The 12,708-nt window shown below is 45.6% G+C and overlaps 1 protein-coding gene across 1 annotated transcript; it reads left to right on the plus strand.

Moving 5' to 3' along the window:
* The first annotated feature begins 692 nt into the window (after window positions 1-692).
* LOC149440542 (chymotrypsinogen A-like) lies at window positions 693-10,956 on the plus strand. Its single transcript, XM_089658496.1, has 7 exons — window positions 693-744; window positions 1,486-1,589; window positions 2,063-2,142; window positions 2,267-2,345; window positions 5,897-6,077; window positions 8,138-8,271; window positions 10,747-10,956. Exons 1-7 carry the CDS (start codon window positions 693-695, stop codon window positions 10,906-10,908), a joined length of 792 nt encoding a protein of 263 aa, XP_089514622.1. The 3' UTR covers window positions 10,909-10,956.
* The last annotated feature ends 1,752 nt before the right edge of the window (window positions 10,957-12,708 follow it).

A 12,708-nucleotide genomic window follows, 5' to 3' on the forward strand; every position in this document is an offset into this window, starting at 1 on the left:
TCCTCCCATGCTTGCTTAGGAACTTCTCCTGAACCTCTCCCATACTCTGGAACTTCCTACCCCAAGCTTTCAAACTATCCGCTACTATATCCGCTTTCGGGCAATCCTGGACAGACTCATCACTTCAGAGAGGCCTATCCTGCCTCTAAATAATTACTGTACTTTGACGTTCTCCATCGGCTCATCCCTCGCAGTTGTTACCTTTTGCATCACTTGACCCTCCCTTTTAGATTGTAAGCTCTAATGAGCAGGGTCCTCTGGTTCCTCTTTTATTGAATTGTACTGTATATGGACTGTCTCCCTCTATTTTGTAAGGAGCTATGCAATCATTTGATGCTATATAAATCCTGTATAGAAATAATAATAATACGATGTAAATGACGTCCTGTGATCCATGGACTAATTATGGATTTCAGCACTCGGCGAGAGTCTAGACAAGTGACGTTCTCCTACAACACCTGTTTCCTCATATCTTTTCCTCCAGCCCAGATTGGTGACATTTACGTAAGGTATACTGATAAGGCAGCCTCCAGTCCAACATGGTGGAATATTTAGGTTTACTAAAGGTTTCCTGATAAGGAGGCCTAAAATTGTCCTTATAACAAGTCTGGAGCTCTCCCCTGATTGGCTGACTGAGTGTATATAAGGTGAACAGACCTTACAATCATCCTCTTAGCCAAGGAATGCAGAAAATGGCAACACTGTGGGTCCTGTCCTGCCTGGTCTTGCTCGGTGGAGCCTATGGTGAGTACCAGGGGTGGACTGACAACTCATGGGGCCCTCGGGCAATAGGGGATCATGGGGCTCCTATGTCCTTGCCCAAACTCAAAAAAGCCTATGAAAAAGGTACCAGGGGCATCTCATGGGGCCCCCTACTGACCCTGGGCCCTCGGGCAGTGCCTGAGTTTCCAAATGGTCAGTCCGCCCCTGGTGAGTACACATATGTGTTTGTAGCACAGTCTACTATACAATATATAATTTATATATTTTTCACACATACTATAGATATAACATATGTAAAGCGTAGTAAATTGATCTGATTGATTGATAAAATATTCTAGACACAAGCATTCAAAGATTGTATAATGTAATACTTAGATCTAATTATGTGATCTACTTGGTAGATCTAATAATATGGAAGACTTTTGCCAATCTCTATCTTATTGATCACACCGCTGAACCTTTCTAAATGAATAAATTCAGCTTCCAATATGAACTTCCTATTCACTATGGATAAGACGGTGAGGCCAGCAAACTACTGAACAATATGTGGCTGGGATAGCCTGGCTCTGATTATATTTATTTTTTTAAATAAATGAACATAAGTATAAAAAAGTGAAATTCCACCTTATTGCCGATCATATGTAGACAAAGTGCAAAGACGATAAAAATAGACTTAAAGCCCAAAGAAATGCTGTTTTGTATTACATCGTAGTGTGCAACAATGTATAACTGGCAGTTATTATAAAAATGTGTATTTCTCAGGTTGCGGTGTCCCCACGATCAGGCCCATTATCACCGGCTACGCCAGGGTTGTGAACGGTGAAAACGCCGTCTCTGGTTCTTGGCCATGGCAGGTGTCTCTTCAGGTACAATCACTTTTTAACACACTTTTATCTTGTTTATTTTCCTCTTTCTGTAGGGCTCCCCAAAGGCTCTGTCTTTGACCCCTTCTGAACTCTATGTGCACCTTTTTCTTTTGGTCACTTGATAACCTCCCTCAGCTTCCAAGACCTTCTCTACGATGATGCTCTCTGCTCCTCAGATCACTCCTTCAGTTTCCATTCACATTACTAACATATTAACTGGATGGATGTCACACCACTTCTAACTACATCTTTCTAAAACGTAGCTCATAATATTCCCCACCACCACTACTACACCCATGCCCTCCTTGTCCACTTTTCCTTCAAGATCCATAATGCAACTATCAGTCCCTCCCTTCATAGCGGGGTACTAGGTGTAACCTTTGACTCTGACCTATCCTTTCAGCCCCAAATATATCTCTGTAGGTGAAATGATCTGTATATAAAGCAATGACCGTATGACTCTTCTTCTACAGAACAGCACTGGATTCCACTACTGTGGTGGCTCCCTCATCAACAGTCTCTGGGTTGTCACTGCTGCCCACTGCGGAGTCAGGTGAGTCTTATAGGATAACGTTCTACTACAAAGTCAGTGCTCACTGCAATGCTTCACTGGTGATCTGTCCATAGCCATCATGACACCCAACCATTTACCAGTTCCATGTTTGTCTTCCATCCAGAACTTCAGACCGTGTGGTCCTGGGTGCATTCGACCATTCCTCCAATGATGAGCCCATCCAGATCAAGACCGTCAGCAAAGTAAGCTCCTATTACTAAAGGAGAACTCTCATTTTTTAGACTTGAGAACATGATCAGTGTCATCAATGTGTCGTCTAAGCTTTCCTTCCATGTAGAGATTGTTGCGATATGCAGTACTTATGGGTGGGGAGACATTTATTACATTTAATGGCTGTGCATGGTCATGGTACACAGATTGGGACTTGTAGTATCCTCAGGCATGGGATGGAATTCAGAAGATCCTAGGAGACATTTCTATCTCTGTTGTGAATCTTTCTTTTTAGTATTCAACAGTCGGCAATGGCTTGGTTTTAAGGAGATTTTTTTTTAGCTTCCTGTCTTGGTGGCACTGCCATTATACTGCCCTTTTTAGAGAGGACTATTTAATAGTTTAAAAAATAATAGCTTATTTTAATTCCAAGACCCAAGTTCAGATGATAGACTTTCTGCATGTATTATGATCTTCTGATATGCCAAAGGAGGAATCTTCTAGGCACAAGCCTCAAAGGGAAGTGATGCAGGCACAATGCTCTTCTAGACAGGAAAAATGGTCAGATGCTGGTGTAGCACTACCCCCTTTGGAGTTGCTGAAGATTTGGGTCCCCCTATAGTCCTGCACAGCCAGGCAACACACATTGTTCCCACTCTTGCATTCCAGAAACAGTAAACAGTCCTTGAGCTTGTTCTTTTTTATTTTAATAAGGGATATTGAACTTGGATGGGGTTGAGGGGTGTGTGGGATGCCCAAGGAACTGTTAACATGAGGACAAACTCCTTAGCAGCTATGTACAAGTCCATTAGACAGAAAAGTCTCTTTGTTGGAAAGCTCTTCAGCCCCCCTGTAGCACCATCTCAGACCCCAGATGAATTCTCCTTTTATCTGGTCCAGGGCGTGCTGGATTACTCACTCAGTCCTCTCCTGAAAGCTCATGGGTTGGCTACCTTCAGTCTATACACTGGGCTGGCTCCTTCCCTGCTTCCCAGGTAGTCCTCTCTCAAGAGACAGTGAGGTTGAGAGATCCTCCCATCCACCACCTGCCTGTAGGTAGGCCCCTCCCTGGGCCTCCTCCCAGGCTCCACACTCCAGCCTTCTCACTCCATCTTCCACCTGACACTGACCTAATCAGGCTTTCTCATACTTAAGGGCTGGCCTGACTCCATGTCAAGCCTCCTGCATTGGGATTGGTCGGAATCCCCAGAGTATGCAGATCAGCCCCTCCTCACTCCTATCCACTGCCTTTTAGAAAATTCTCAAGCTTCAAGAGCAGGGGGAGATATCAGGGAACTGACCTGCAGGGCCCTCAGCCCTGACCTAAAGTTAACCTGGTTTACTTTTCACAGGCTCACTCACACCATTGGTAATAATTAAAAAAAAAAAAGAGGTGTAAGAACAGGACAAATGTAGCTGCATGCTCCAATCTCTCTGCTGTCCCCAGGAAGTCCAACACCATCTAGCCCATCTAGCCCAGGGGTGGGCAACCTTGGCACTTCAGCTGTGGTGAAACTACAAATCCTATCATGCCTGGTGCTGTCAGAGTCTTGAAATGCCTCATGGGATTTGTAGTTTCACCACAGATGGAGTGGTTGTCTACACCTGGATTAGCACTTTCTTTCCCCGCCTGACTGTCCTTGGTCCAGATATTTCATTCACTAGACTTTAGTTCTCTTAATCATGGAGACTCATCATCATTGCCTAGGGTGGTCTGCATGCAAATAAAGCCTGCTTAGAAACTCCCACTCCTCCAGACTGACATCCTCCTATCAAGGCATTTTGTTATTTACATATCCCCTCTGAGAAAGCAAACCCACTGCTTGTTTCAGGACTGAGGGCTCTTGAGAGGAATACTGAGGTAGGGTGCTGTGATGTTTTCAAGAATCTATGGACAGTAGCCTGTTGACCCCTCCCACCCTACATGACATCACTAGGTCTAAAAATGGGCTTTTTAATTTGTTAATATTCATTGGATTTACAAGTGGCATGGAGTTCTGGCACTTCCATCACTTTTTAGACTTTTTCAACATCCTTCAATCTAATATAACATATGATGGCGGTTTAACCACTTGCCTACCAGGCACTTATACCCCCTTCTTTACCAGGCCAATTTTCAGCTTTCAGCGCTGCCGCACTTTGACAATTGCGCGGTCATGCAACATTGTACCCATATGAAATTTTGATCATTTTTTTCTCACAAATAGAGCTTTCTTTTGGTGGTATTTAATCGCCACTGGGCGCTTTACTTTTTGCGCTATAAATTAAAAAAGTGCAAAAAATTTGAAAAAAAAAAAAAATTATTTGTTTCTTTTATAAAATTTTTCAAACAGGTATTTTTTCTCCTTCACTGATGTGCGTTGATGAGGCAGCACTGATGGGCACTGATAGGCGGCACTGATGGGCACTGATAGGCGGCACTGATGGGCACTGATAGGCGGCACTGATGGGCACTGATAGGCAGCACTAAAGGGCACTGATAGGCAGTACTAATGAGGTGGAACGGATAGGCGGCACTGATGGGCACTGATAGGCGGCACTGATGGGCACTGATAGGCGGCACTAAAGGGCACTGATAGGCAGTACTAATGAGGTGGCACGGATAGGCGGCACTGATAGACAACACTAATTAGGGGTCACGGATAGGCGGCACTAATATGCAGCACTGATAGGCGGCACTGATAGGTGACACTGATTATGGGTACTGATAGACGGCACTGACTGGCATCACTGCTGGGCACTGACTGGTGGCACTGACTGGCACAACCCCTGGGCACTGACTGGTGGCACTGACTGGCAGCACTGGTGGGTGGGCACAGGTGGGTGGCACTGGTGGGCACAGGTGGGTGAGCACAGGTGCGTGGCACTGCTGGGCACATGTAGGTGGCACTTCTGGGCACAGGTAGGTGGCACTGCAGAGTGGCACAGGTGGGTGCACTGCTGGGCACAGGTGGGTGCACTGCTGGGCACGGGTGGGCGGAGCTAGTGGGCGCACTGCTGGGCGGAACTTGCGGGTGTCACAGCTGGGCACCTGTCATCAGGGCACTGATCATCAGTGCCCTGATGATCGGTGCCGATCCCCGCTCTGACAACTGCCAGTTCTCGGCAGTATTTTCCTCATGATCTGACAGCGTGAGGAAAGTGCAGCCGAGAACCGGCACTTGCATTTCCCTGTGATCAGCGTGTCATTGGACACCGCTGATCAGGTGGTAAAAGGCCGCTGTGATTAGCCTTTTACCACATCACGTGATCAGCTGTGTCCGTAGGATACATCGATCACGGAGATCGCCGGGTGCGTGCCCCCTGGGGCGCGCAGGAGAGCGCGTTCTGGGAGGACGTCATATGACGTCCACCCAGAACTGGCCGGCCTCAGTGAAGCCGTCATTTGACCATCTGCGGTCGGCAGATGGTTAAGGTGGAGACAACTCTCTGCGTAATGGTAATAGGAGAATAAAAGACGACAAGTAAGCAGACTACGCTACAAACTGAGAAGATTCAGAGGGACATTTATTACAAGTTCAGTGGTACATTCTAATTTATTAAAATCTACAAAAACATTAATCCTTATTATCACATTTCTCAGATCTTCGGACACCCCCAGTTCAGCGAGCAGACTATTGCCAATGACATCGCCCTGATCAAGCTTTCCAGTGCTGCTACCTTCAACGACCGCGTGTCCCTCGTGTGTCTTGCTGGTTCTTCTGATGTCTTCAATGAAGGAGAAAGATGTGTCACCACCGGATGGGGATACACCAATGCTGCCAGTAAGGGGATTAGATGTTCTTCAAAAATACAAATCCCTTGGGCATACGAGGCATGCCCTAAAAATCTTCATGGAAGTTTGTAGGACATACCTGATATGCTTTGATCCTCTCTACTGTGGACATCCTGTAGCTCTAGTTGGTACAACGCGGCAGTTATTTTGGGAGCAGGGTCATGCCTTGTGCACCAGGAGCTTAGACAATGACTCCTGTGTAAGGGATGCCTGCAAACTGGCTGCAGGCATCCTTAATGAACTATTATAGTTACATTGTTTAACTCATATTATTTAAAAATGTTAAAATTGTTTCTAATGAATCCCTTTTAACCCTTAGTGAACGAACCCTTACTGACTGTTTTCTTTTCCATTAGAGCGTATTCTTAGCCAAAAGATTTTTTTTCTGTTCCTGATGTAGTGGGGAATGGTACCAGGGATTGACAACTCATGGGGCCCCTGGGCAATAGGGGATCAATGGGCCCCTGTGTCCTTGCCCAAACTCAAAAAAGCCTATGAAAAAGGTACCAGGGACATCTCACGGGGCCCCCTACTGACCCCGGGCCCTCGGGCAGTGCCCGAGTTTCCAAATGGTCAGTCCGCCCCTGAATGGTAAAACTGCTGTCAGCTTTCTTTTTTGCTGTATCCCATTGGAAAGGTTCCCCTTTAGTTCCTTTTACAGAGACCTCTTACTGAGGAATCCTTTACAAAGTAAGGGAAATCCACGTTGTGACATGAGCCCCCTTTGGTGAATTCTACTCACTTCCTGTTCCAGAGACAACCTTAGCATTTTGGATTTCCTATTGCTATCTGTCCCAATGGCCTCAATCCAAACAAAAATGAAGAATCTCCCCAGCAGGGACACAGACTACAATTGCCTTGATGTCCTCCTGTACTGATGGGCTTGTGGTAAATGTCCATTTTCCATTTAATAAAGTGGATCTTTATGGACATTGGATGGTCACTCTACTGTACACTTCATCAAATCACAGAGGCCCAGTTATGAGGACTGGGGTCATAACCACCTTTCTCTTGGCCTGCACTTCACTTTCTTTCTCTCCAGCTCATTAAAGAAAGCTCCAATGTAAAAGATATGAAACATAGTGATTGGTGGAGAAAAAAACACAAAATATCTGGTGTAGCACTGCCACTGAAGTCCTTGGATTATCCTAGGTTTTTTGTTGGAATAAATTATTATGTGACATATTGTTGAACATGAACAAAGACATTACCAGAGCAGCTTCATACATTTTAAAAACTTTCAGACATTTCCAGTACAAATGGGGAAAAATATCAGCTTTAATATGGTATGGACAGGTATCACAATGACATGGCCATGATGTGGTCCTCTGCAGTTGGCTCTTAGTCTGGTATGAATAGATATCACAATGACATGGCCATGATGTGGTCTTCTGCAGTTGGCTCTCAGTCCAGTATGAATAGGTATCACAATGACATGGCCATGATGTGGTCCTCTGCAGTTGGCTCTCAGTCCAGTATGAATAGGTATCACAATGACATGGCCATGATGTGGTCTTCTGCACTTGGTTGTCAGTCCAGTATGAATAGATATCACAATGACATGGCCATGATGTGGTCTTCTGCAGTTGGCTGTTAGTCTGTTGTGAATGAGTTTCACAATGATATGGCCATAATGTGGTCTTCTGCAGTTGGCTCTCAGTCTGGTATGAATAGGTATCACAATGATATGGCCATAATGTGGTCTTCTACAGTTGGTTCTCAGTCTGGTATGAATAGGTATCACAATGAGATGGCCATAATGTGGTCTTCTACAGTTGGCTCTCAGTCTGGTATGAATAGGTATCACAATGATATGGCCATAATGTGGTCTTCTGCAGTTGGCTGTCAGTCTGTTGTGAATGAGTTTCACAATGACATGGCCATAATGAAGTCTTCTATAGTTGCCTGTCAGTCTGGTATGAATAGTAATCACAATGATATGGCCATAATGTGGTCTTCTATGGAGGTCTGTACATAAAGATGTCTAGAGCTTCAATATGTTAGGTGCTGTCCTTTTATGTTAATCCATTTTCTCCTTTTCTCTCTCAGCACAAACCTCCCCAGCTAAACTCCAGCAGGTATCCCTTCCTCTTCTGACCAACGCTGAGTGCCAGAGACACTATTTAATCAGAATCCCGGCCTCCATGATCTGCGCTGGTGCCTCCGGTGCCTCCTCCTGCAAGGTATGATGACCTACAGACTTTCTATAGACTTTTTTTAACCAACCTATTGAACAGAACAATAGCTTATGGATCCAAACATCTCTAAGTTGGGCCACTTTATACGAGGCAGAAAAGTCTATGTAGCCTGACAATTATACATAGATATTATATATATGTTATTATAGGATTACGTATTAAATTAATCCTAATGAGTAGCGAAGGTAAATTCTTAATGACACAAAAAAAAATGGCAACTGTCCTAACCTATAACCAGCCTTAGCAGAAAGGAGCACATGGAAAGGCAATGCACATCGCAAACAAACAAAGGACTTCCCAGCAACACTTACCTGCCGGCCTGCAAAACACCCAAGAGAAGGAAAAAATTTTTCTTCACTTGGGTGACATGCCAACCCGCCCGTCTTACCTGGCCACACCCCCGGGATCATTGGGCAGCCTATTGCAGCCTGTCCCTCCCTCTACAAGCCCTGCCTCCTCACCGGTGATTGGCCACTAGATCTGTAGGCCAGGGAAAGCACACAGCCAGAGAGGAGGAGCCAAGCGGCAGCACGAGGAAGCTGATCGGTGTGAGGGAGCGACCAGAGCCAGTGAACAGAAGAGCAGCTGGACAAGGAAGACAGCTGATCGGTAAGTGTCTGTGCCATGCAGCCGGGATCTGGGGAGAGCAGAGCAGAGGGTGCTGCTGCAGGTATTTTGGCTGTGGATGGGAGAGGGAGGGAGCCCGGCCTGGAGGAGGGGTCAGCAATGTAAGCCTCATTGGTGTCAGTGGGAGCAATTGTGCCCCATCATTGGTGACAGTGGTCTCCTCCAGGCACACCTGTCCTTAACCTTTCCATTGATAAATGTGCTCCTACTATGAAGGCTTTAGAAATTTTAGTTAGGTCCACAGGACTGCGGCTTACGCATGTATATCACGTACCTGGTGATGGAGGCCAATGGAGAGAGGGCTTCCCTTGTGGCTAAGTTCCATACTCCCCTGAGAGTGGGACAGTGAGAGTCAGGCCAAAAGTTGCACAGGTCGCCTGTAGGAGTGCTGGTTGGTGGTCCCCTCAGAAGCACAGCTGGTGCACGGAGATAGGTCTGCAGACAGGAGGCGCCTGTGCGTGGTATGCAAGCCCTTCTGGGATTTAGATGTTTACTGGGTAGTCGGTTCAAGCCAAGGTCAGGTACCAGGTGGGAATCAGAGCAGACGTAGTCAGATGGGATAGGTCAGATCAGGGGTAAAGCAGAGTAGACAGGTCCAGGAACAAGCCAAGTCGGTATCAGGAAATCACAGGTCACAATCACAGGAAACTGGAAGCAGGGCACGGGGAGCTAGAGATCATCCAGCAACTTGAGGAAGTGATGAGACTCCTTATAAAGGCCGTCTGGCACCAAACTGAGGCTGATGCGTGCTTCTGCAGCCATGCAGGGTACTGGCAGAAATACCAGATCTTCCAGAACTTCAGCCGCGGACAGGACCCTGACAATGTATTTGTAAATGTGTGCAAACAAAACCCTCTGTTTTTAATGCAAACTGTTAGACAGGCCAAATTGGTTGTTTTTTAGGCTGGTAAGTGTTGCTGGGAAATCCTTTGTTTGTTTGTGAACTCTTGATGATTTGCCCCACCATTGATGGTCTTATGTTCTCTTTCATATGGTTGATTATCTTCTGCATACCACTGTTGTTGAAACCAACTGGTGGGGTACTCTTTTGAACCCCTTAACAGTTCATATATGAGTTTCATGCTTTGTTCCAGGGTTCAAGCTCTCCTCTGAGACCTACTAGCTTGTTTTTGACAAGAATATGTAAGATGACATTGAGTCTGGCCTTGCTGACCTCATGTGGACTATACAAACTCCACGTCTGGGCAATTATGTACAACAATACTTTTATTTTCATTTGTTAGTTTGTATAGAGTCAGGAAGGATTAGAAGCCCTGTCAGGATTTTTTTGCAATCCATGGCTCCCTTTATGAAATTGCCTCTCACTTTCTGTCTTGCTGAAAATGGTTTACTGAACATTAAGGGAGAAGAACTCTGGAAAAAAACAACATGATCCAAGTACTGGTTCCATTTGTTTATATACTGAATCCACACTCAGTTCAGAGTTTGTCCTGTTGTAAGTAGATAATATTATTAGATGACTCCATAGTTCTGTCTACATTTACCCATTCCTGCCTACCTTTAACTGGGACGGGGGAAAACAACTGCTGTGAATGGCTGTCACAATGGTCACATGGTTGGGAACCAGTCTTGTCATCTCCCTATCATTACTAGGGACCGGGCAGCTTGGTCACTGTGTTGAGAGCACAGCAGTGAGTGCATTCTCAGCAATTAAACTTCCATGGAGGTCCATGCATTATGTGGATGCAAAGCGTTGGAGTCCATACTCTTTGCATCCACACATATGCGTTACGTGGGTGGCAAGAGATTTATCAAAGTGACAAATGATTACTTGAGGACTCTTCTTTATTTTTGGTTTTTTCTCCTTTTCAGATGGACTCTGGTGGACCCCTTGTGTGCCAAAGGAACGGAGCATGGACCCTGGCTGGTGTTGTGTCCTGGGGCAGCTCTGACTGCTCTCCATCATCTCCTGGAGTCTACGCCCGCATCACCACCCTCAGATCCTGGCTGGACCAGACTGTTGCTGCTAATTAAATACCATCTAATGTCCTTCTGATATTCAATAAATAACTTTGATATTAATATATGGCTGGGCTCTACTCACCTCTGAAACACTAAGCTACTTTGCATGCTGCAATCGACATCTGCCTTGCTGAGACTTATTGAAACTGCTGTTTATACTTGTCTATACTGAGTTACTTTAATGGCGCCTCGGCCAAGATCGAATACCTAGCCTTAGCTTGTTGTCTCCATCCTGCTTTGAAGTCTGCTTAGGGAGGACAACCTCTGCTTTTACCGTGTGGTTTTTTTATTATTTATTATTAATTGTCTAACATCCCCCACTCCATCCAAGTATACATTCAGTACAACTCTTGGGGATGGCAGGCAAGAGGGCTGACTGGCCATTTCTTGCCCAAACTGCCATTTCTGCGCTAAGTGCATGGCACCTTTAACCCAGCACCTAAACTAAGACATTTCAACAAAGGCAAGTCCAAACATTGGTGCTCCACTCCAAGTTGTCTGCAAGTGCCCTTCAGCTTTTCTCTCTTCCCATCAGTCTTCTTTTCCCCTCTCATTAACCTTCCTTTTTGCAGTAATGCCCTCTATTTTCAAACTCTCATTTCTTTATTTAATTTGTATTTATTTCACGCACTTATATAGCTCTGTCAATTTACGCAGCTCTTTACATATATATTGTTCATTCACATCAGTCCCTAACCCTCAAGGGGTGTGCAATCTAAGGTCCCTAACTTATAGTCATACGGTACATACACATACTAGGGACAGTTTAGACAGGATCCAATTAACCTACCTACCAGCATGTCTTTGGAGTGTGGGAGCAAACTGGAGTACCTGGAGGAAACTCACGCAGGCACAGGGAGAACATGCAAACTCCAGGTAGGTGGTGCCGTGGTTGGGATTCAAACCAATGACTCTGGCACTGCCAGGCAGAAATGCTAACCATCTAGTCACTGTACCTCCCTCCTCCCCACCCCACAACATGTGTGTATCACCCCCACGTCTGCCCTCTCTATATTACTGCACTTATCATCTGCTCTTTCTGAGCACAGTTAATGTTGCTTCCAAATCACTGCAGCATTTGCTGTCATATAAACCTGGCTCCCACCTCACCTCCCTCATTATTATTATTATTATACAGTATTTATAAAGCACCAATAGTTCGCTCAGCGCTGTACATTACAAAGGGGGACAGAACATGTGACAGAACAATACCAATACAATACAAAACATGAGGGGATCGAGGGTCCTGCTCCTTGGAGCTTACAATCTAGGACTCCTACTACTCCTAACTTCCAGGGATATTGACCCAAACCCTGACCCTCCACCATCAAACTCTCACCCGCAGAACTGGTCTGCTTCTCTGGCAGCAGCCGCAACCCTCACTCTCTTATTTGAATTCCCCTTCTTCTTGAGCATGCCCCTTCCTCATAAGTGCCCTCTGGAATGCATGCTCAGTCTCTAGATCTGGATCTGCCTCTACAGTTTTCCTCTCCCATGTTGGCCTCCTCTGGATTCACCCAGACCCAGTGGATGAAAAAGAGGCAGAGTTGGACTTCTCCTTTCCCCACAAAGCACGATTCAGGTTCCCCCTACACCCCCCTCTCTGTCCCTCTGCTCTTTTGAAGTTTTTCTCTAGTTTGTCTGAGCATTGCAGTCATCTACAGGCCTTCTGGCCCAGTGTTTCGCTTTCTTGATGACTTCTCTGAATGGCTACCCTACTTTCTCTCCTCTGAAGTACCCACCATCATCCTCAGTGACTTTAACATTTTAATGTTAACAACTCAGCCACTGCTCACCTACTCAACCTAACTT

Source organism: Staurois parvus, unplaced genomic scaffold (assembly GCF_062004578.1).
Source record: "Staurois parvus isolate SC_StPar_1 unplaced genomic scaffold, SC_StPar_1.0 ptg001076l, whole genome shotgun sequence".
NCBI classification, from domain to species: Eukaryota; Metazoa; Chordata; class Amphibia; order Anura; family Ranidae; genus Staurois; species Staurois parvus.